Source organism: Macrotis lagotis, chromosome 1, assembly GCF_037893015.1.
Source record: "Macrotis lagotis isolate mMagLag1 chromosome 1, bilby.v1.9.chrom.fasta, whole genome shotgun sequence".
Classification (NCBI taxonomy): Eukaryota; Metazoa; Chordata; class Mammalia; order Peramelemorphia; family Peramelidae; genus Macrotis; species Macrotis lagotis.
Window position 1 is genome coordinate 783169418 of NC_133658.1, and position 26040 is coordinate 783195457.

The 26040-nt window shown below is 34.9% G+C and overlaps 1 protein-coding gene across 1 annotated transcript in view; it reads right to left on the minus strand.

The window, feature by feature from the left end:
* Window positions 1-26040, minus strand: part of NPAT (nuclear protein, coactivator of histone transcription) — a 51937-nt gene that overhangs the window by 20509 nt on the left and 5388 nt on the right. Inside the window, 6 exon segments of the mRNA XM_074216615.1 lie at window positions 11446-11530; window positions 12329-12550; window positions 13914-13954; window positions 15473-15545; window positions 16782-16842; window positions 20466-20584. Of these exon segments, the coding sequence (XP_074072716.1) occupies window positions 11446-11530; window positions 12329-12550; window positions 13914-13954; window positions 15473-15545; window positions 16782-16842; window positions 20466-20584 (601 nt within the window).

A 26040-nucleotide genomic window follows, 5' to 3' on the forward strand; every position in this document is an offset into this window, starting at 1 on the left:
ATAGGGACCCTGGTCACAGCTCAAGGGCAGAAAACAATATTTGTGGCTGCTCACACACCAGACTACAAGAAAGAATAGAGCCCGCACTCTTCCTTACATCATATCACCCTGGAAGAACTGAAAACTTATAGAACACGCCCCCCTTAAAAAAAAAAACTAGCTCTAGAAACTAGAAAAAAAGTAGTATAAAAACCTGAAAATTGGGAGAGCAACTTTATTCCTGGAACAAAGCCCAACTTTCACATAAAGTTAAAAGTTAAGAAATATACTGGGAAAATGAACAAACAACAAAAAAACTTGACCATATAAAGTTATTAGGGTGATAGAAAAGATCAAATATAAAGTGAGAACAATATAAAACAGGCTACATGCAAAGCCTGAAAGAAAAATCTGAATTGTTCTTAGGTTATAAAAAGAAATCATGGAAAAGCTCAAAAGAGATTTTACAAATCAAATAAGGAAGTAGAGAAAAAAATTGCGGAAAAGAAATGAGAATATTAGAAGAAAATAATACCTTTAAAAAATAGGTAAAAGAGGGACAAAAATTCACTAAAGAGAAGAACTCTAAAAAACTAAATTAGCCAAATGGGAAAGGAGGTACAAAGTTTACTGAAGAAATTAATTCTTTAAAAGTTAGAATTGGGCAAGTGGAAACTAATGACAAGACATCAAGACACAGTAAAAGGAAATCAAAGGAATGAAAAAAAAGAAAAATCCACTAAGAGAGACGGATGAAAAATTACGGAAAAAAAATTAGCACAATCAAGACAATTATGAAAAGTCAATCAATTAGAAAAAGAGATCCAAAAACTTAAGGAAGAAAATAACTCCTAAAAAAAAACACAAAAAAACAAGAATTGGGCAAGGGAAAATTAATGACATTATAAGACACCAAAAAATAATAAAACAAAATCGAAAGAATGAAAAACTAGAAGAGAATGTGAAACATCTCATAGAAAAAGATCTGGCAAACAGATTCAGGAGAGTCAATGTAAGAATTGTTAGACTACCTCAAGGTTGTGATCCAAATCATTGAGGAAAATTGCCCTGACATTCTATAATGAGACTGTAAAGTAAAATTAGAAAAAAAAAATCTTCAGATCACACCCTAAAAAAGACCCCAGGATAAAAACTTTCAGAAACCTTATAGTCGAATTTCAAAGCTTCCAGGTTAAGGAGAAAATATAACAAGCAACAAGAAAGAAACAATTTAAATATTGTAATTATTTTATTCTCATTTTGTACAAATGTTTTTTTTACATTAATAAAATATTCTTGTTTAAGAGTAAATGAAATACCCCTCCCCCCATAAATACAAACTTGCTTGAGCAATAAAAGTAAAGGGGAGAGAAAAAAAATTAAAATTAAAAATGGACGAAGTACCAGCCCTGGAGCCCCATACACCCAACAATCACCCAGCTGTGTGACATGCAAGCCACCCACTGCCCTGCAAAAACCAAAAAGAAAAAAAAAAAGAGACCCAAAATAAAATAAAATAGTAATAATAGTAGGGGTGGCTGGGTGGTAGACAGAGCATTGGCCCTTGGGCCAGCAGCACCTAGGTCCAAATCTGGCCTCAGACACCCAACGATCACCCTGCTATGCGTCTACAGGCAGGCCACCCAGCCCCATTTGCCCTGCACCCCCCCCCCCCCAAATGATAATAATAAAAAATGTGCTTCAGTCTTTGTTCCAACACCAACAACTCTGTCATGGGTGGATCTCATTCTTTATGATAAGTCCATCGCAAAAGTTACTTTCATATTTTTCCAACGTTGCCATTGCTGATTGTAACTCCCTCCTTTCATATTTCTCTACTACCATGTACTATATTTTCTCTCTCCTTTCACTCTGACTCTGCTGTAGGGTAGCTGAGTGACACAACAGACAGATCCCTGGTCCTAGGGCCAAGAGGCCCTGAGCCCCCATACCACCCCTTAGGCCCAGCATCCACCTGTCTCTATGGTCCCGGACAGGCCATCCAATCCCAGCCCTTTGCAAGAAGTAAAAAAGAAAATGTGTTATATCTGACCACTCTCCCCCCATGGTCCATCCTCTCCTCCTTTATTCACATCCCCACCCCTTCCCCCTGCTCCCTCCCCTCCTTCTTACTCCAGATGTCTATACCCCATTGAGTATATATGCTGTTTCCTCTCCTAGCCACCTCTGATGAGAGCAAAGGTTCCCTCATTCCCGCCTGCCTCCCCCCTTCCATATCATTGCAATAGCTCATTGTAATAAAGAAAAATCTTATTATATGAAATATCTTGGCCTATTCTCCCTCTCCTTTTTCTTTCTCCCATTACATTTCCTTTTTTTTCTATTGACTCCATTTTTACACCATATTTTATCTACAAATTCAGCTTTCTCCTGTGCTTCAACTATAAAAGCTCCCTCTACCTGCTCTATTAACTGAGAAGGTTCATATGAGTATAATCAGTGTCATTTTTCTATGCAGGAATACATGCAGTTCATCATCATTAAGTTCCTCATATTTTCCCCTTCTATGACCCCCCCCCATGATTCACCTGAGTCCTATATCTGAAGATCAAACCTTCTGTTCAGCTCTGGCCATTCCAAAAGGAACATTTGAAATTCCCCTGGTTCATTGAAAATCCATCTTTTTCCCTGGAAGAGGACATTCAGCCTTGCTGGGTAGTTCATTCTTGGCTGCATTCTAAGCTCTTTTGCCTTCTGGTATATTATATTCCAAGCCCTACGAGCTTCCAATGTAGTTGCTGCTAAGTCCTGTGTGATCCTGACTGCAGCTCCATGATATTTGAACTGTGTCCTTCTGGCTGCTTGTAATATTTTCTCTTTGACTTGGGAGTTCTGGAACTTGGCTATAATATTCCTAGGGGTTGGTTTTTTGGGATCTCTTTCTCGGGGGGATCGGTGGATTCTCTCCATTTCTATTTTGCCTTCTGCTTCTAGAATATCAGGGCAATTTTCCTGTAGTAATTCTTTGAAAATGATGTCAAGGCTCTTTTTCTGATCATGACTTTCAGGTATTCCAATAACTTACAAATTATCTTTCCTAAATCTGTTTTCCATATCAGCTGTTTTTTTCAATGAGATATTTCACATTTTCTTCTAATTTTTCATTTTTTTGGTTTTGAAGTATTGAGTCCTGATTTGTCATAAATTCATCAATCTCCCTGAGTTCTATTCTTTGTCTGAAGGATTTGTTTTCCTCAGAGAGTTTTCTTATCTCTTTTTCCATCTGGCCAATTTTGCTTTTTTAAAGAATTCTTCTCAATAATTTTCTGAACTGTTTTATCAATTTGACCTAAGCTGGTTTTTAGCATGCTATTTTCTTCAGCATTTTTTTGGATTTCCTTGACTAAGCTGCTGATTTCATTTTCATGTTTTTCCTGCATCTCTCTCATTTCTTTTCCCAGTTTTTCCTTCTAACTCCCTCATTTGATTTTCAAAGTTTTTTTTGAGCTCTGTCATAGCCTGAGCCCAATTTCTGTTTTTCTTGGAGTCTTTAGATTCAGGAGCTTGTGCTTCCTCATCTTCAGACTGAGTATTTTGATTGTCCTTGGGCTCATTTGCAAAATATTTCTCAATGGTGTTCCTCTTATTTCTCTGCTTGCTCATTTTCCAAGCCTGGGCCTGGTTCTGGGGTGCTTCCTGAGCTTCTGGGACACTCCCACAAGGGTCTCAGTATGTGAGGCTCTGTCCTCCCTCCTGGTCTGTGAATGACCATAAGCGCCCCTCTCTGCCACAGGGCTGAGGTGGAAGGGACCTCTGCTGTTCTGTGGGGGGGGCTTAGACTGCAATCAGGTTCTAAATGTGGTCAGAGTCCCAGAGTCCTGTTCCAGGGACAGAGGACAGAGCTCTGCAGTCTCTCTTCACTCCCCTCCTTAGGTTCAATGGGCTCATGCCCTGGGGGCTCCTGCTTACCAGATCTGCCTGCTTCTGTTACTGGATCTGGGCTGTGCCCTGAGGGTTGGGCTCCAGGCTTGCTCTGGCAGAGGTCCCCTGCTTTCCCCTCACTTTGTGCCCGGTGCTCCCTGGGGTGTAGCTCAGGAGACTCCCCCACTGCTGTGAGCCATGGCTCCCAGTACCCTGGGGCTGCCTCCAGGAGGCTGAAGTTCTTTCACCTCTGATGGGCCGCCCCTCCGACCCTGGGGAGCAGAGCCTTTCTGATCTTTTCCAGGTTACCTTGAGTAGGAGAACTGCCTCACTGGGTCCCTCTGTGGGTTCTGTCTCTCGAACGTTTAGTTAGAGTCCTTAGCTTATAAGTTTTATCAGAGAGTGCCTAAGACTCGATCCTTTCTTGTCAACAATTTAAATATTGTAAAGCTGCAATCAGAATAAAAGAAGATCTAAGCTTATACATTAAAACCAAAGGGCTTGAAACTATATCCTGAAGAGTAAAAGAGTTGAAGTTTGACCAAAAATAGTCCACCCAGTAAAGTTCAGAATTATCCTCAATAACAACAAATGGATATTTAATGGACTTTCAGGTATCTAATGACAAAAAGGCTAGAATTCAATGAAAAATTGAAAAACTGACTTATCAGATCCAGGCTAAATATAAAGTAAACCTTAAAGACAAATTATAAGAGACTCAATTAGGCTAAAGTATTTATTTCTTATATTTGAAACAATTATTCTGAAGACTACAACATTACTTGGATGGATAGTTTGAAAGAAAGGCTTAGGCTAAGCTGATTATGTTGGGTAGATCCTAAAAAATAAAACTGGGAGGAGAAAGAGATAAAAAAAGGAGCAATTATCTCATACAAATGAGGCATGAAAGGAAGAAATAATACAGAGGAAGTAGGTGGAGGTGGAAAGCTGCTGGTGTTAGAACTGGGTTAAAGAGGAAACATACATCTAGAAGGGTATAAAAGTCAACTAAATTTATAAAGAAATAGGAAGATATGGGGAAAGATAAGAGAGGGATTTTTTAGAAGGGTATGTACATTAAGAAGTAGAAGATGGGGATAAGGGAGGGACTCCCTAAAAATGGTAAGGTTTAGTGAAGTAATGGCTAACTGTGTAAAGGCGGGATAGAATTCAAAAGAGAGCCTGAGAAGGATAAAAAGTGAGGACACAGGAGAATGGATTAAAAATCAAATTTCAACAATATATTGTTTACAAGAAACTTTTTTTTCGGCAAAGCAATGGGGTTAAGTGGCTTGCCTAAGGTCACACAGCTAGGTAATTAAGTGTCTGAGGTCAGATTTGAACTCAGGTACTCCTGACTCCAAGGCCAGTGCTCTACCCACTGCACCACCTAGCTGCCCAAGAAACACTTTTAAAAATGAGAGATACAAACAGATTCAAAATAAAGGGCTAGAGTAGATGGAAAAAAATCAGGGAGAAACTGTCATGATCTCAAAGTTAAAGCTAAAACTGATTTAATTAGAAGAGAAAAACAGGGAAAACTACATTATGTTAAAAGATGCCATAGACAATGCAGCAGCTATCAACTCTAACCTATATATACAACAAATACTACAGCATCTAATTTTTTAAAGAAAAAAAATAAATGAATTACAAATGGAAATAGACAGTAGTATAAAATAGTGAAGGATTTTACTAACAAAAAAGAAAATGTAAAGGAAGTGAATATAATTTTGGATAAGCTAAATAGGGAAGTATCTGAAGAGAATTGAAAGGAACTAGAAGCATACCTTTTTCTCAGTGTTACATGGTATCTTTATAAAGACTGCCCACATAACATAAGCATAAAATAGAAATTTATAGTTAAATACAAAATAAGAAGAAATAAGAGAATCCTTTTTGGATCACAATGTAATAAAAATTATATTTAATGAGTGATCACGGAAAGGCATGGAGATTGAACAAATCACAGAAACAATCATTAATTTCATTAAAGAAAATGATAATAATTCAATGACATGAAAACCTATGGAAAACAGCGAAAGTAGTAATCAGAGGAAAATCTCTATCTCTAAATGCTCACAATAATACATTAGAGAAAAAGCAGATCAATGAACTAGGTATGTAAATAAAAAAAGAAAAGAAACAAACAAAATCACCATTTAAATAGAAAATTGAAAATTCTTAAAATTAAGTGAGAATAAGGAATTGGAATGCAAGGAAAAAAACCACTGCATTAATAAGTAAAACTAGGAGTTGGTTTTATGAGAGAAAAAAGCAAATAAAACATAAACAATTGATTACATGATTTTTTAAAAAGAGAGAAAAAAACCAAAAAACTAGTATTAAAAATGAAAAACATGAAAATATCACCCACAAAGATGAAATCAAAGGAATTATTTTGTTCAACCATATGCCCCTCCCCCAAATCTAATAATTTAAGTGAAATGGAAAAATAACTACAACAATATAAACTGACTAGACTGACAGAAGAAACAAAGTATCTCAATAAATCTATTCTAGGAAAAAATGACCAAACAGATTCACAAAAGAATTCTACCATATGTTTAAAGATCAATAATTTCCATTATTAAATAAATTATCTGACATCATAGGCAAGGAAGGAAGGGGTCCTACCAAACTCCTTTTTATGACAAATATGTATTGATTCTTAAACCAGGAAGAGTAAAAATGGAGAAAGAAAATTACAGACCAATTCATTAATAAATATGGATGCAAAAATCTTAAATAAAATACTAGCTAAAAGATTGTACATTAATAACAAGTGGAATTTGTATTAAGAATAAAAGCATGTTTCACATAAAGAAAATTAAAAATGTAATTGACAATATCAATAACAAAAGTGACAAAAATCTTATATTACTAAATGAAGCAAAAACCTTTGATAAAGTACAACATTCATTTCTATTAAAAACACTTGAAAGAATAGATATAAATGAAAAAAAAAAGGATATAAATGAATTTTTTGCTTAAAGTGACAAGAAACATTTACCTAAAACCATCAGCAAGTATTATTTGTAATGGGGGTAAGTGAGAAGTTTTCCCAATAAGATCAGGAGTGAAACAAGAATGCTCATTGTCACCAATATTGGTCAAAATTGTACTGGAACCAGTAATAATAATAATAAGTAAAAAAGAAGTTAAAGGAATCAGAAAGGGCAATGGAGCAATAAAATCATCTTTTTGAAGACAATATGATGATATACTTGGAAAAATCTTGAAGACTTAAAAAGTTAGTCCAAACAAAAATTTTAGCAAAATAACAGGATATAAAGTAAACCCATTTAAATCATTATCATTTTATATGTAATCAACAAAAGCCCTGCAAGAAGAGATAGTAAGAGATACCCCATTCAAAATTATTCCAGACAGCATAAAATGCCCGAGATGACTCATGCCCCCCCCAAAAACAACCAAACAAAAAAATCCAGGAACCATATGAACCAAATTATAAAAAATTTCTTGTGCAAAAAAAAGTTACCAAATAATTGGGAGAAATATTAAGAACTCATAAGTAGGCAAGGGCCAATATAATAAAAATGATAAGTGGAAAGACTTGTTTTTGGGATAAGAATTCATTTATTTGGTAAAAGTTGTTGGGAAACTGGAAAGCAAGCTGGCAGAAACTGGCATAGACCAATATCTTATACCACTTACCAATGAAAAGTTTATGAGTGCATATAATACACACACACATGTTTATTTGTATGTAAATATTTTTAGATAGTGAGATATAAAATTAAGGAAAACTGGCTGATATCCTAGACAGTAAAGCAGAAACGAAAAGAATCCACCACTCCCCTAGTGAAGAGATTTGAAAATGAAAACTCCCAGGATCATAGTCAAATTCCAGAGCTCCCAGGTCAAGGAGAAAATAACAAGTTGCCAAAAAGAAACAATTCAAACATCATGAAGCTAAAATCAGGACAAGAGATTTAGCAGTTTCTACACTGAAGGAAATGATATATTGGGAAGCAAAGGAATCGTTAGGATTGCAAAGAAGAATCACTATCCAGCAAAACTAAGGATTTTTCAGAGGAAAATGTCTAGTTCTAATGAAATATAAAACTTCCAAACATTCCTGATGAAAAGATCAGAAATGTATAGAAAATTTGACTTCTGAACACAAGACTTAAAAGAAACCATAAAAAGGTAAACAGCAAAAAGAAATCATAAATAAATTCAGTAAGATTTAAATGTTTCTATTCCTACATGGGAAAATGATTAGGGCACTTAGAAGGTATATACTCACAGGGCTTTGGTGTGGGTTGACTATGATGGGATGATAATCTAACTAATAAAATAAGAAACTGAGTGAGCAAGAGGAATATACTGGGAGAAGAGGAAAGGGAGAAATTGAATGGGATAAATAATTTCAAACAATAGCTGCACAATGTAGGGAAAGTTGGGCAGGGGTTGGAGTTTTATACCCAATTTTTATTTCTATACCCAATTTACAGTTGGGTATAAAAATCTTTTTACCTATCTTAATCTGCAATTTTTTTTTAGGTTTTTGCAAGGCAATGGGGTTAAAGTGTCTTGCCCAAGGCCACACAGCTAAGGGATTATTAAGTGTCTGAGGTTGGATTTGATTACCTATCATAATCTACAAAAGCGGGGGGGGGGGGGGGGGAATAAGGGACGTGGGGGGAGAAGAGTGGGAGAAGCAATGATCAGATGCAAAACATTTGTAAAGAGAGGGCAGTTAAAGGGGGGAGAGAGACAAAGGTAGAAAGAGAAAGAGCACAAGAGAGTTTGCCTTAAACAGGGAGGGAGAAAAATAGGATGGAGGGAAATATATATAGTTAGTAATCACAACTGTGAATATGAACTCACCTATAAAGTGGATAGCAGAGTGAATTAAAAACCAGAATTTGACAATTTGTTGTTTTTAAGAAATACATTTGAAGCAGAAACTAGACACACACACACACACACACGGGAGGGGGAAGATGCAACAGAATCTATCATGCTTCAGCTGAAGTAAAAAGGTAGTGACCACTGACCTCAGACAAAACAAAAAAAACTAGATCTAATTAAAAGAGATAAGCAAGGAAATGACTAACTTTTAAAGGATATTATACATAATGAAGTTATATCAATATTAAACAAATCTGTACCAATCAATATAGCATTTAAATGCTTTAAGAAAAAGTTAAATAAATTACAGTAGGAAATATGCACTAAAATTATATTAGTGCGGGGACCACAACTTTCCCCTCTCAGAACTAGATAATTCTAATCACAAAATAAACAAGAAAGAAATTTCAGAAAAGTTAGATTTGATAGACTTCTAGAGAAAACTGAATGGGAATAGAAAGTAATAAACCTTTTTTCTCAGTGGCACACAATAGCTACACTAAAATCAACTCACATCATCAAAATCAAATGCAGAAAAGCAGAAATACTAAATGCATTCTTTTCAGATCCAAGTGCCTCAAAAAGTAACATTTAATTATTGAGACAACATACCAAAATTTATCATGTACCTAAAGCAGTACTTAAGGAAAAATTTATATCTCTAAATACTTACATCAATAAAATAGAGAAAGAACAGATCAATGAATTGGGAAAAAACTAAAACAAATGAACAAAAAAAAGAAATAGAACAAATTTAAAATTTCCAATTAATCACCAAATTGGAAATTCTGAAAATCAAAGGAGCGATTAATAAAGTTGAAAGAAAATCATTGATCTAGTAAAACTAGGAGCGGGTTTTATGAGGGGAAAAAAACCCTGATAAAATAGAAGGATGAAAACAAATTGTCACTGTCAGAAATGAAAACAATGAATTCACCAATAATGAAAAGGAAATTAAAGCAATTTTGCCTATGTACAGGCCAACAAATCTGACAATCTTAGTGAAATGGATGAATATTTTTAAAAGTAGAAGTTGCCCAGATTAACAGAAGAAGAATACTTAAGTAATCCCCCCCCTTTTTTTTGTTTTTTGCAAAGCTATGGGGTTAACAGTAATTCCTACCTTAGAAAAAGAAATTGAATAAGTCAAAGCTATCTATAGTCATAAAAAATGCTCTAAATCACTATTAATCTGAGAAATGTGAATTAAAACAATTCTTAGTTATCCCCTCAAACCTATCAGATTGGTTAATGTGAAAGAAAAAGAAAATGACAAATGTTGGAAAAGTGGGAATATTGGAAAACTAATGCATTGCTGGTAAAGTTATAAACTGAACCAATTATTCTGGAGAACAATTTGGAATTATGGCCAAAGGATTATAAAATTATTCATATCCTTTGACCCAGCAATATCAATTACTAGGTCTGTATTTTTTTAAAAAAAGGGAAAAGAACCTATATGTAAAAAATAAGCATCTCTTTTTGCTATGGGGAAAAAAAATTGGAAATCAAGGGGATGTTCATTAATTAGGAATAACTGAATAAGGTGTGGTATGTGATTGTGATAGAATGCTATTGGGCTATTAGAAGAGAGGAGCAGGATGCTTTCAGAAAAACTTGGAAAGGCTTACACAAATTGATGTAAATTAAAGCGAGTAAAACCAGGAGAACATTATATACAATGATCAACTGGAAATGACTAAGCTACTTTCAGCAATACAAAGATACAAGACATTTCTGAAGATCTATAATGAAAAATTCTATCCACCTCCAGAGCTTGAATGCAGATTGAAGCACTCTGGTTTGTTTTAACTTTAATATTATCTTTTTTTTAAGTCTGTGTTTTCTTTCACATGACTAACATAGAAATAGGTTTATCACATTGCTTACCTTCATAATGGTGGGGAAAGGGAAGGAAAGTAGGAGAGAATATGGAACTCAAAAGAGCAAAAAAAGAAAGTTAAAAATTATTATTATACATAATTGGGAATAAATAATATTAACATATTTTAAAGAATGCACTGATTTGCTCAAAATCAAAACAAAAGATGAGGAAAAAAAACTACTGACTCAGTCTATGATCCTATATATTTGTGCAATCATATTCATCTGGTGAATATGATTCAGGACCTCAATTAAAGTCCTATTCCATAAGTTCCAAAAGGTCCTATGATGCACTAAGATTTTAAGTATAAAGCTGGTGAAATAATGCATTTACCAGTTACATTTGGAGACTCATCAAAGGAATTTTTTAACTGGTGGTGAATGAATTTTTTTCAGTCATAGAATTTCATCCAGATTTTTTTCTTTCTATTGATAGAAATAACCAATTGAATTGGACCATGGATCTTAGACATATATGCTTTACCCAGCCAAGACATACTCAAAAGTTTCAGGACAGCTAGGTGTTGTAGTGGATAGAGTACCAGTCCTAGAGTCAGAAGGACCTGAATTCAAATCTGACTTTAAATACTTGATAATTTACTAGTTGTGTGACCTTGGGCAAGTCATTTAACCAAAAAAAAAAGATAAAATAAACACACACATATGATATATTTATCATAGTCTTTCAAATAAATAGTTCTGGGAATTTAACCCAGTCCTTCTATATTCAGAATACAATTATCTTGGCATAACATCTCATTTTTGTTTCAGGTATGAATGCCTCATCTCAAAACAAGGAGAAGAAAAAATAAAAACTACCTTTTTCGTCTTCCAGGAGACATTAAGCTAGAATGAATTTTTCGTTCTTGAGGTACAGGAACTACAATATGCAAAGAATCCGTAGCTAGGAAAAAATACAAACAGCCTCATTCAATAATGTTTAAAGAAATTAAAAAATCTAGTAAATTGAATAATATAAAACTTAGAGCTTAAAGGATTAATAACATTATAGAAATAAGGAGTGTAATTTTAAGTTTTATTACCTTGAATAATAAGAGATTCTCTTCCATAGTTAGAAAAAAGAGAAATGTAGGAAAGAATAATGTTGAGTTTTTGACAAGAACAGAACTATATAGAGAGTGAAATTAACCTATGTATATAAGTGAAATGACATATTTTAAAGCAATTTTCTTCATCTCAAATTGGATTTTTCTTTACCCAAAGCTGTCCTTGACTATAAGCTCTGCTTTTTTTTCTTATACTCTATTAAATGGCATAATTTTTTTAAAAAGAACTAAAATAAATTACTTACAAATTCCAGGGAAAAATTATTACTCTTTCTTAGTGGAGGGGAAGGTTTAATACAGCTTCAACTATGTGACTAATTCAAGGCAAGTTGTTTTGGATAATTTACCTATATAACTGATGCTTACATCTTCTTCTATGTCCAACAGTTCTTGAAGGGACCATTAAAAAGAGCTGAATTTTTTTTAAATGGAAAGGTTGCTTTAAATTTTATTTTCACATAGTCAAGAGAAAAACCATTAAAAATTTCCCCATGATAACCACCAAGAAGTAATTTTAAAAAATAACTTAAAAGTGTGTGTGTGTGAGTGTGTGTGTGTATATAATTTATGTAGAGAGAAGGATAATGATTATCAGAGCTATATCAGTGATAAAGAAACAAAATACTGAAACTTACTGGTAATGTTGTCAGGAGGTTGTGAAACAAAAGTAGAATTTGTTCTAAACTGAGTTGAATTTTGACTCATTGGTCTAATGACTTGTGTAGCTGCCAAAGGGGTAGAAGAAGTATATTGTCCCGTCTGGTAAGGCAGAGATGGGAGTTCTGAGGTGATGGGAACTGCCTGAGATGCAAACTTTCGTTGTCGTTTTATCTCTGCAATTCCACTTCTTGTACGTGCTAAAAAAAAAAGATGAATAGTTAAAAAATGGTGGTTTACAAACAATAACCCTAAAATTTAATAAAACAGTGGCTTAGGAAATGTAAGAAAAGTATATTATCTGGCACAATGAATCTGAAGTCATGGGGAAAAAAGCACTTTTGTTTACTGATTTAGTGTTGTAACACAGAGATAAACAAATGTAATTATATCCTGTGGGGATATAATTTAGGTTTCTACTGTAACCATTTTTTCCATTTTTTATAAGAATTCAAATGAAATCAGTAAGTAATTATCCAGTGTCTACTGAGTCCAATGAGTGTACTCAGTGTCGGAGAGATACAAAGTTCAAGTCACATATTGTTCCCACTATTAGAACAATGTCATGCATACATAAAGATTACACAAAACATCACATAATTTTATCAGAGATGTCTAAGAGGACTGGAGTGAAGAGCTGAGTGTTGAATAAGGATATTAGTCAATGGAGAAAAGGGTGTTAGCTGAGTTTTGCTTTAAAGGATAGAAATTCAACAGGTAGAAGGAAAGGTAGGGTATTCTAGACATATGGAAACATAAGCCCAAATGCAGAGTTCTGTAGAAGGAAATATAAGATAGATAATATGATATAATATGATATGATATGATATAATGAAATATAAGATAAAGCTGCAGAAGGAAAATACTACTGACTTAAGATGCCTGAATGCCAGGCAAAAGAGGTTCCACTTTATTCAATGGGCAAAAGGGAGAAGTCAATAAATGAATTTAAGTAAGGGTAATACTGACTAGTTCTATCCATAAGGAAGGTAAATCTAGAAGCAGTGTCAGGAATAGTTAGTTCAGACATACCATAAATAAGAACATGTACTAAGGTTTTTGCAATGGGAACAGGGAAGAGTAGGTGGATCACATTGGTAAAATTCATTAGATTTGAAATGAAATGAAAGTTGAAATTTTTGATTTAAATTAAAAACAAACATACAAACAATTTGAACTTAAAACACCAAAAAATAAAAAGCAAATCTGTATGCACAGAAAACAAAAAATAGAACTGTTTAAGAAACTCCATTTCATATTGCTTATTTATTTAGAAACTTTTCATATTTAAAGATATGGGAGAGTGAAGTATTAAACCTCATTTCACTTACTATAAATATGCAGGCAAAAAATAAATATTAAAATATGTATGTGTATTTATACACATACTTAACATGTTAAATGAAAATACTAAATTAAAAATATTTTATCCATTTTCTTTAGATAATGTGGCTTACTATCCATGAATAGAAAGATTGTAGTGAAAAGAATGACCACATAATCAGTCAAAATTAGAAGTGCTCTGCTCAGCATTTGAACTTACTGTAAAAGCTGAATACGAACCTCTCTGATTAGCAGCAAACCCTGGGGAACTCTGCATGCTCCTACCAAATACAATGAAATGGTTATCAAAAAATATTTAGCAAGTGTTCTATGTATACAAGACATTTCAGTTCCGGCACAGTTAAACAGAATAAAAGTTTGTCCAAAAAGTGACTACATCTGTTTCTTATATTCCCTGTGAGGTAGGGAAATCTAAAAGTAGTTTTAAATTTAAATTTAAAAACCAAAGAGGGTAAGGTACAGCTGAATGGCTACAGTTTAGACTTTAGGATTTCTAAAAAAAAGTGTCATATTTAAAACAAATATTTGCAAATAAACTCCTTCCATTATAGCATGTTACTCTTTGATGTCTTTGTGGAGTTGAGGAGGAACAGGCAATGGGGACATTGGAGGAGAAGTGTGTCAGGGATCTGGGATGGAAAAGTTGGGTTCAGATGTATGAGTCTCTGAAACTTAATTTCATCTATGGTCTATAGATTCAGGATACTTGCAGGATATGTAATCTTATCTGAAACTACATGGAGGAAGTACCCATTTTTGGTTCCAGGAATGACCCAGGTATAAACATAAATGATCTCCAAAGATGGTTCCCTGTTGGGCTCTGCAGTAAAATAAGAAAGCACTAATCTGCTTTGTTTTGTTTTTGCAAGGCAATGGGGTTAAGTGACCTGCCCAAGGTTACACAGCTAGGTAATTAGAAAGTGTCTGAGGTCACATTTGAACTCAGGTCCTCCTGACTCCGGGGCCGATACTTTATCCATTGCGCCACCTAGCTGCCCCCAAAAGCACAGGTTTGAAAGCTAATTTTGTCAGAAATGGCATATACTGAACTTACTTACGTTTAATGCTAAAGGCCAGGGCTGCCAGACAGTCAGCAAGACGATTATGGTCAGCCTACTTGTGATTTTACTAAACGTTTCAGTTAACAAAGTCAAGCTACCATAGGGCACTCACTAAAATGGCAAATCAAAATATATTGTCTATTGTTTCAGTCAAAAGTTTTAAAAGTGTGCCCTGCTCTAGGCACATGGTGCAGTAACTGAGTTTCACAACAAATAAGACTCTTATTTACAAAAGAATTAAATACTAAAAGTGCCCTTGGGGTTATAAAATATTTCTCCACCATGGTGGCAAGATGATGCTAAAATAAAATCAAAGAGTTTAGTCTGTCAATACTTCATTCTTCTGAATTCAAAAAATGAAGTTATTCTGGCAGAGTAGACAATGAAGATTTAGGAGATATAATCTTAGGAACTACCTACCTAGGTTCATGAGTAATTATGAGAAAGGCTTTAATTCCAAATGCTTTGATTTACTTATCTGTTAAAAAATAGTGCTGTACTAGATCTAAAGTTCATTTTAGCTTGGAAAATTTCTATTAAATTAGGAAATCATATTTTTTAGACCAAAGTTCAATGAAAGTAACATAAATACTTTTAAATATTAGCATACCAAATCCTCTTTTTTAAAAATCAATTCTATACAAGATACACTGCATTGATCATGTTAAAAAATTGAAACTGAAATTCTTAAGCACTCCTTGATCTTATGTTTGTTACCTGATCTGAGACAGTGTATGGTCTAATTTCTTCCACAGAGATGACATCATTGCTGGGACATCATTTGTTGTTTCTAAAATGTAAAGAGAAATGTTCGTTAATTAAACCTGTAGTAGAAACCCTGATTTTCAGTTTGAATAAAAACTCAGTTTTAAAATAAGTAAGGAAAATGTCTAGTTCCTGTTCTCTAGTAACATCATTCATGGTGAAAAATAACTCAAAATAGGGAAAGCTATATTAATAGCTGACATTTGTAAAGCATTTTAAGGCTTGCTAAGTACTTCATATAGATTATCCCATTTGATCTTCACAACAATCCTATGAAGCAAGGTGACAATTATTATCCTCCTTTGCCAGATAGAAAAGTTAGATTTACTGAGCAGTTAAATGACTTGCTAAATGTCACAAAATTATTAAGAATCTAAAGTAGTACTTGAATCTCCTTACTCCAGGTTCATGTGCTTTTCATTATGTTAACCTGTTTCTTTTTTAGGAGGGGCTAGACTTATGATTTCACTGGTATAAGAAACTCCCCAGTAGGTTGTATTTCTCAACAACATATAGGACTTAAAGAGCCAATGGGAAACCTGAGAATTTTATGACTTGTCTTGGGTCACACAGTCTATCAGGACAAAGTCTTAAATACTTCCTATAATGTCTTGGTTTCTAGGTCTGTTCTCTTTTCATAGGAACTTAAATCAGGAGAATCAAAAATATATGAATCTCTTTCCTAAATCTTCATTTTTAGCTTAAGTTTTACAGTTTACTACAGGACATAAATTGATATTTACGGCTATTTATTTATATAAAGCCTGAATTTATATCCTTGGGATCTTGGCTCAAATCTTGTTGAGCTCCTCACTCCTTATGGAATCAGATGATCAAACTTTAGAATCAAACTAAAATTTTCTAGTTTAGTGACCCACTCTAAAAGACAAGTAATAACAATTCATACATCATGGAGAAATATAATTAAGACTTTCCTTCCATAACTTATCAAAGCAAATTTCTGCCCTACACCTAACAGGTTTTTTTTTTAAGTAGAACTTTTTTTTGGACATATTTAGTGATTTCATTGGTAGAGGGAATTTTCAGGAATGAATTTCCTCAACCAATTAAGACAGCATAATGTGCAACTTAAGTGCTTGGAGCACATAATCAGTTGATTTTAGAGTCAGGACTTGGCTCAGGTCTTCCTGATTCCAAAGTCAGTTCTCTCTCTACTGTGCCAGGCAAAGTAAATGACTTTTAATAAAACAAAAGTCCCCCACAAACAGAAGAAACTATTTCATCCATTCAAAATTCCTACCTTTTGCTTTCATAGCTACATATTCATTCAGAATTGTTGTCAAATTTTTTCCAAATAAAGACTGAAAAGGAAAAAAGAGACTAGTTATTAACATTATTGACAGAGTAGCAGTAATAATCTTCCATACTGGAACATTCACCCAGACTTTTATATTAAAATATAGGAATGCTGGCCAGCTTTTGGGGGAAAAACAAATAAGGGTTAAGTAATAATCAAATTCAAATGAATCTGAAGAGGAGGGAAGAGTTGCAAAAAGGCCATTTTCTGACCAGGGAAATCTGACCTGAAGTTAACTGGTAATTTATGTCTGGTGATAAGACCTCTATAGGGAGGCAAAGATCTGAATAAAGCTACTACTCAAAGGCAAAACTGGCCCTTTGCCTACTGACTTAGGGAACTTTAAATTCACCTACAACTATATTCTTTCTCTCCTCACTTTTACCTCCTGGCTTCCTTATTCTTTCTCTCCTCACTTTTACCTCCTGGCTTCCTTCAAGACCCAAATGAAATCTTATGTTCTGCTTAATTCTAATGCCTTCCCTCTGTTGGTTATTTCTTATTTATTCTATATATATATTAGTTCGTCTGCACACAGTGTCTTGCCTATCGCCACTCTACCATTTAATTGTGTTTATAGAGCACAGGGACTGTTTTTTGCCTTTGTATTTTCAGTGCCTAGCAAAGTTCTTGGCACACTGTAAGTGATTAATAAATGCTTACTGACTGATGATAAATGTTTTACTTAAACCAAGGAAAGATCTAGGCAAGAAAATAGCTTGGATATAGAAAGTTATATGAAATTTGTTTCTGACAAACTTATGACTAAAATACAGTATAACATTTTCTTTTCATTGACAACACAAGTATATACAAAATAAATATAAAATAATTTTTTCGGGGGAGGCACAAGAAGTCAGGAGGGAGAATATTAGTAAAGGTCTCATGTAGAAAAGTGGCATGTTGAGTTGAGGTTTGGGGGTAAAAAAAAACAACAAAAAATCAAAATCCAACAATTCCAAAAGGCAGAAGTGAGAAATAAGTTTTTTTTTGTAAGGAACAGAAATGGTAAATTAATTATGGTGAGTGAGGAACAGGGAAAAGGTGAATTTGGACAGTAGTGAGGCTAGAGTGTATCATATGTAAAAAGAGAGGTTAGTCATGTGTAAAGGTTTTAAATGTCCCAAAGAAGCATTTATGTTTTATCCTAAAGGCAAAGGATAACAACTGGTCCTTATTCAGAAGAGGGTATACATGGTCAAACTTACACTTTAGCAGATGTATGGAGGATAGCAAGGGTTTGTTTGTTGTATTTTTGGGGGTAGGGTCATGGGATTAAGCGACTTGCCCAAGGCCATACAGCTAAAAAGTAACAAGTGCCTGAGGTTGAATTTGAACTCAGATCCTCCTGATTCCAGGGCTGGTGCTCTATCCATTGTGCCACCTGGCTGGACTTATATAGATTGATTTAAGTAAAGATGATGCAGACACAGCAATTAGAAGGTTATTATAATGGCATAGGATGAAAAGGATATGGGGCTGAACTAAGGTAGTTTACATGTGAATGGAAAGAAGGTCATTTTAAGAAATATGGAATAGAACTGACAAGATTTGGCAGTAGATTGGCTACAGGGTTGAGGGAGTTTGAAGAACAGAGAATGTCATGAGATGTGATGAGAGAGAAATTATATTCTTAAGGAAGAAACATTAAAGTATAAGAGATAGCAAGATCAGACAATAAGATATCAGTTTTTTTTTCTAAATTAAAGGTAATAGTCCTTGGTCTTTGTTCAAACTCAGTTCTTTCTCTGGATACAGATGGTACTCTCCATTGCAGACAGCCCCAAATTGTCCCTGATTGTTGCACTGATGGAAGGAGCAAGTCCATCAAGTTTGAACATCACCCCCATGTTGCTGTTAGGGTGTACAGTGTTTTTCTAGTTCTGCTCATCTCATTCAGCATCAGTTCATGCAAATCCCTCCAGGCTTCCCTGAATTCCCATCCCAGAGGTATTTTCTAATGCAAGCTGTAGCCTTTACTTATATCCTTAACATTATGTGCATTCTATCTTGTTCCTTTCATAAGCCATAGCTCTATTCATCTCTCTTCTGTATGTCTTTGCTATTTGTTTTTTTGTAAGGCAAATTATTTGGTTGATTTTGATGAACCAACAATTTATGAACTTGCCTGTGAGCTAAATTTTCCCAGCAGAAGCAAAATAAATATCTGTGAGAGTATGAGTTATTGGGTACAATATATGCATTACTATGTAGAAGAAGCACAAGAGAGCATGAGGAAAGTCTCTTTAATATTATATAGTATTAAGAGGACTGGATTTGGTTTGAATCTCAGTTCTATTACTTCACCTCTCTGGACCTCAAATTCCTCACCTCTAAAATAAGAGGATTGGAATAGAGGATCTCAAGCTCCCTTCTGGCACTAAATCTATGATCCTATGTTTCAATATGGTTGAGATTCTTGGATCTATAATAAAAGATGTGACATTTGGTATCTTAGGCAATTTTAGTGCCCCCTACTTAATAGACATTAATAACAGTATAAAAATCATGGAGGAACCCTTTTGAAGAAACTTTATGAGACTAAGACAGAGCTATAAATCAAAGAACAAATTTTATAAGAAGGCAGTATAGAAAGAATACCTGATCTCCCAACTGTCTTTTTTAGATATATAAACAGCTATCTTGAACTAGAAATGGTGGTAACTCTAGATTCTTCAAGGCTATGCTTGTAGATAGAATACAGGGCCTGCTAGGTTTTATTATTTTGGAAAAACTTTTAAGTATGGTACCAGATAAAGCCTATTTTCTAAAGATGAGCCAGCTAAGCATATAAGACTCATCCCTTCATTAGCAAACTTTGGTGATGAATTTTTTGGCCAGAGCAACCATGAAACAAAGAAAAACACAAAATGGTTCTGTTTAACTTCCTTCCACTTCTGAAATAAAGGTTAAGATAACAGAGAACTGGTTTCAATGTAAGAAAGACCTGGTTTAAATAAAGTTCTGTCTTTGAAACATGTTGGCTATGCAATTCTGGGCAAGTCACCTAACTTGAAAAATAAGTGTGACCAATAGACAGTCTGAATGCTTTACTGGTGTACATATAATGTCAACATACATATCTCTTAGGTTGGACAGCATTCCATTATAACTTTTTGGGAGGCATAGACATGAATAGAACAGAATGGTCAGGCATGGGGACTGTAATGGTTTTCATTTCACTAAACTATATTTATATTAATGAGATTACAGAACCACTGGAGAATTAAACTAAAAAGCAACCAGATTACTTTCTCGTTTTTGCCAGGCAATGGAGTTAAGTGACTTGCCTAGGGTCACATTATTAAGTGTCTGAGGTCAGATTTGAACTCAGGTCTGTGTCACCTAGCTGCCCCCAGATTACTTTCTTTTTTTTTAGGTTTTTGCAAGGCAAATGGGGTTAAGTGGCTTGCCCAAGGCCACACAGTTAGGTAATTATTAAGTGTCTGAGACCGGATTTGAACCCAGGTTCTCCTGACTCCAGGGCTGGTGCTTTATCCACTGTGCCACCTAGTCGCCCCTCCCCCCCCGATTACTTTCTAAAACAGATGATTTGTCTGGTTGAATGAATTTCAAAATAAAACTTATTTTAAAATATGTGTTTCAGTTTTGAATGCAATGACTCACCAGCAAGCAGGCTGGAATAAAACCTTCATCTGTACAATGTTCTGCATATTCCTTTAAATTTGAACTTTCTAAAATGAAAGTTTGGCAGGTAGAGATGAGGTTTTCTTGTTGTAAATATCCTAGATAGGACCAAAGCAAACAAACAAAAAAAATCACAATAAAACAAATTAACTACTATATTCAAACTATATTATTTCAAAGTCAGAAATAATGAAATAAAGTAAGCATTTTAATACTTTCAGATTAATTTAACTTTCACTAAAAACAATACATGGAGATTACAATTGCAAAATTTATTAAAAATCATATAGAGAAAATGCTAAGAGTAGAAAATAGCAGCTTCTCTGTAGAATATAACTATAAGCCTTACCAAGTATTCCTCTCTAAATTTAATATAAACTTTCAATTCAAGAAACATTAAGCGCTCATTATACACAGAAAATTACAGTAGAGATACAAAGTGTACCGAAGACATTGTCTTTATCATAAAAGAATTTAAAAATCTAAAAGAATGCATACACAAAATAAAACATGAAAAGTGCTTTGTGTGCTCTTGAAGGAAGTCATTTGTATGTAATACATATAAAAAAAATCATAGAATAAGTGTAATTTTTTTTTTTTTAGTTTTTGCAAGGCAATGGAGTTAAGTGGCTTGCCCAAGGCCACACAGCTAGGTAATTATTAAGTGTCTGAGGTTGTATTTGAACTCAAGTACTCCTGACTCCAAGGCCAGTGTCCTATCCACTGTGCCACCTGGCTGCCCCAAATAAGTACAATTTATATCAAAGAATTACAATAATAACATTTTCTCTAATCTCAATCCCAATTCAAAATGCTTTTTTAAAATTTGAGTTTCATTGTTGAATATTATATCATTGTCCCTTTCAAATAACTACCAACTCCAGTTCAATCTCACAAAACCCTCCTTTGAAATAAAGCACAGATAAAGGAAAACAAATCAACATATTATGTATAACATATGCCTAATTCTGTACCTATAGTCCTCCATTTGTTAATATTTGTTTGCAAATTTGTTTACATTTTTAATAATGTATTTTGTAAATAAAACACAAATCCACATTAAGAAATATGCATGTTTCATTTATATCCATGCATGGAAAATTTTTATTGATAGAGGGAAATTTCTTATATTTTATGAAATTAGTCAAATTAAATCAAGTCTACAAGTATTTATGTATTTACTACATACCACTGTACCCTTGCTATAAGGGCAGAGGATACTTAAAAAAAAAGTAAAAAAAAAAAGCTTGGCTCTCAAGGAGGTCAAGGTTTAATTGGGAAGACTGTATGCTCTGTGAGTATGCATATGTAGATGTGAGATGCATACATGCACACATATACATAAACTGTAAATACACACGTATATTTCCATACGATTATAATAAAATGCACAATTCCCATGCAAACATTAACTTTATGTGAGGATACCATCTATTTCACAGAACGGAAAAATTATGACACAAATGATTCATATAAGCCCATAAACAAATAAAGGAAAACACCTAAGGCACATAAAGGAGGTCACAAATACATAGTTCCTCTAAAAAGAATGTGAACTTGGGGTTGGGAAAAAAAGGGCAAAACTCCAACATTCCACTGAATGCTTCTTTATATGATTCTATTCATTCTTTCACTCCTATATTAATAGTGCCTGTGAATTGTCTGGAAAGGCAACCCTCTTCCTGTTGGACCTACACTGGTCTGAGAATTTCTCCTAGATCTATTTTTCAGATCAGCTGTTTTTTTCTGATGATGTATGGTCACCTACTTCAATTTTTCCTCCATTCTTTTGACTTTGTTTCCATGTGTGTGTGTAAGCAATCTGAGTTAAGTGACTTGTCCAAGTATCAAACAGCTAGTATCTGAGGTTGGATCTGAACTCAGGTCCTCTTGATGTCAAGGATAGTGCTCTATACACTGCAATCCCCCCAGTTGCTCCTGTTTTTATTGCTTCTTGATGTCTCATGGAATTATTAGCTTTCATTTGCTCAATTCTAATTAATTTTTTTTAGGTTTTTGCAAGGCAAATGGGGTTAAGTGGCTTGCCCAAGGCCACACAGCTAGGTAATTATTAAGTGTCTGAGACCGGATTTGAACCCAGGTACTCCTGACACCAAGGCTGGTGCATTATCCATTATTCCACCTAGCTGCCCCTCAATTCTAATTTCTAAAGAATTATTTTCTTTAGTGATCTTTTGTATCTCTTTTTCCATTTGGTCATTTCTACTTTTAAAAAGTTATTTTCATCAGTGAAGTTGTGTATATCTTTTTCCATTAGGTTAATTATTTTGTTTAGTATTTTTTATACCTCTTTCACCAAGTTGTTAATTGTCATTTCATAATTTTTTTGCATCACTCTCATTTCTGTTCTCATTTTTTTCTCTACTACTCTTATTTGTTTTGAAAATCATTTCCTAGCTCTTGTAGGAATTCTTGTTGGACTTGTATTCAATTCACTTTTTTTCCCTTTGAGATTGTGTTTGTAGGGGTGGGTAGGTGGCGCAGTGGATAAAGCAAATCTGATCTCAGACACTTAATAATTACCTAGCTGTGTGGCCTTGGGCAAGCCACTTAACCCCATTTGCCTTGTAAAAAAAAACACACCTAAAAAAAAGATATTGTGTTTATAGCTATTATTTTGACTTCATTATCTTTCTTTTTTTGAGTTTATGTATTCATCTTCCCTAACCACCACAGCAGTATTTACTGATTAGCTTCTTTTTTTTGTTATCTGCTCATTTTACCAGCCTATTTCTTGACTTTGAACTCTACGTTCAAGTTAGGCTCTGTTCCTAAAACAGAGGGTTGGGGGTGGGTGAGAAGAGACTTCCCCAAGCTTCAGGTTTTTTCCTGTACTGCTGTTTTCAGAGTGAGTTCTAGGGATCTAGAAAATTTTGGTGTCTCCAAGGTAATGTGATCCAGACATTATGGTCACTGTTCTCCTGGTCTACATTCTGGTCTTTACCTAGTAAGGATGCTTGATCCCTTGGAGTGATGCTGCTGAAGGGTACCTCTTTAAAGAGTAAGATATAAGGAGATTTACAAAAGGGAAACATGGGGGGGCTCAGATTCTGAAGGGCTTTGAAAGCCATGTATTTGAAAGATTGGTGTGGGAAAAGACCTGAGGAAGACAAACTCTCCAGCACACTATTAAAATAGTCCACACATGAAGTGATGAGAGAGTACACTAGAGTGGTAGCACTGTCAAAGGAGACAAGAGGACCTGTCTGAGGTGTTGCAAACATGAAATGGGCAGATCTTAGCAAGAGACTGAATATGGGGGGTAAAAGAGGAAGACTTTTTTTTTGCAAGGCAATGGGGTTAAGTGACTTGCCCAAGGCCACACAGTTAGGTAATTATTAAGTGTCTGAGGTCAAATTTGAACTCAGGTACTCCTGACTCCAGGGCTAGTGCTCTATCCACTGCTCCACCTAACCACCCCAGGAAGACTCTTGCAATATGAACTTGAGGGACTAAGTTGCCCCTCTCTTGTTGTTATACTTTCCTTTTGAAGAGGTTACATCTTGAATTGTACATGAGCTACAGTGAAGCTCGTGAAATGAGAATTGCACAGTCATCAGCCCCATTCTCTCTCATAGTCATCAAAATCTGGTGACAAGACAAAAATTAAGATGACTGATGATGGCCCAGTATGCAGTGGATGCAGGCACCTTCAGATGTCTGACCAAGCTCTAAATGCTTCACAGCACCTTCTTTAGTTGCCTTCATCATGGCCTTTGAAGAACAAATTGTTTTCATTCACCCATTCTACTAAGGAAAGCCTTCTCTTACCCAAGTAGACATCCTTCTAGCTCACTGAAGAGTTTAAGATAGATTACCTGAACACCCTATTCATGCTAGGTCACTCTACAGTAACAAGGTAGATGAGGGAGAGTTTATGGGTGTGTATATTGGAGAGGAAGATAAGAGTTCAGTTTTGAAAATGCTTAGTTTTTAAGTTATCTATAGAACATCCACTTCAGGATGTTTGAAGATACAAGGCTAGAAGTCAGTAGAGTTTGTGACAGTATAGACAGTTTTGAGAATTGTCAACTCACAGATGATAACTAAATCCATGGAAGCTGATGAGATCACCAAGTGAAGTAATAGAGAAGGAGAGAAGAGGGCCCAGGACAGAAACCTCAGGGAGACCTGAGGGCACTGATCCTGAAAAAAAAAGGCAGAAGGAGAAATCAGATAGGTAAGCAGAGAACCAGGAGATACAGAGAGAAAAAAGCACTAAAGAAAAGAAAATGGACTAATGATGTTAAAGTTGGAGAGCAGTCAAGAAGAATGGGGATAGAGACCAAGGTCATTGGATTTGGCAACTAAGAGACCATTGGTTAATGTATGCCTTATTGTTAAGGGTTAAGAAATGAGAGGAAAGAAAGTAAGAGGGATCAATTACAGACAGCATTTGTGAGAAATTTAGCTACAAAGATCAGAAGACATATAGGATGAGAATATTGGGGATGGCAGGGTCAAGTGAGAGTTTTTTCAAGATTAAGGAGAAATGGGCATGTCTGTAAGCAGTAGGAAATGAACCAGTAGAGAGGAGAGGGACTGAAAATAAGCGGGAGAGATGATAGAGAGCAATCTTTTGGAAGAGATGGGATGGAAGGGGACCCTGTGAGGAAGTAGAGGTAAAGTTACTTCATCAAGAGGCAAGGGTGAATAGATATGATAGGTTATGAGAAAGAGGAGGTTGTTTAAGGGGATTCCCCCCTCGTAAAAAAAATGAGAGGCTCTCAGTTGAGAAAGTGGAGGGGAGGGGAGTCAAGAGAAGGGATGAAAATGTCCTATAGCAAATTCTTCAGTCCAGACACAGCCCATAACAGCTCAGCATTCTCAGGATACAATTCAAAGAGCTCATTCAGAAAGCCTTCCCCCATCAGTTTTTTCCTCACATGTTACTTACTTTTTTCCCCTCTCCCTTTAAACTCTGGAGTTATCAAATTTATACTTTCTCTCCTCTCCAATACCTTTCTCCCTTATCCTAGTTCAACTTATTTCTTGTTAAATTTCATCCCTGGATTGCTTTGACCAGACATCTCCTCAGCTTCTAATCACCAGCAGAGGCTGGTTATGTTATCCAATCTCAACCAAGTCCTTGCTACAAGCAAGGCAGTTCTCATATTTCTCCCTCATTCTTTACCTCATTCTACACAGAAGCTATCCTAAACTTTCTTTTCCTTCATCAAGCACTCCATTAGTGAAACTCCCCACAAGCCTCTTTATCTCTCATTTGAATGAAAAAAAAAATTGAGGTCATCCAGCCTAAGTACCTGCTTCTCCATTCTCTTTATCTCAAAACCCTAGAGAACTCTCCTCCCAACTCCCCCCTCCTTCTCTAAAGGACAAATCCTCTACATAGTTACTTCATCTGTACCCTCCCTTCTCCAGAAAATCCTATCTTTAGTCATCCTTACCTTTCCTAATCAATTTCTTCTGTCCAGTTTTACAACAAATTCAACTTTCCCCCATTCTTCACCTCAATCACTCCACAATCCTTCATAATATGGCTTGCAACTCAACACTCAACAATTCTCTAATT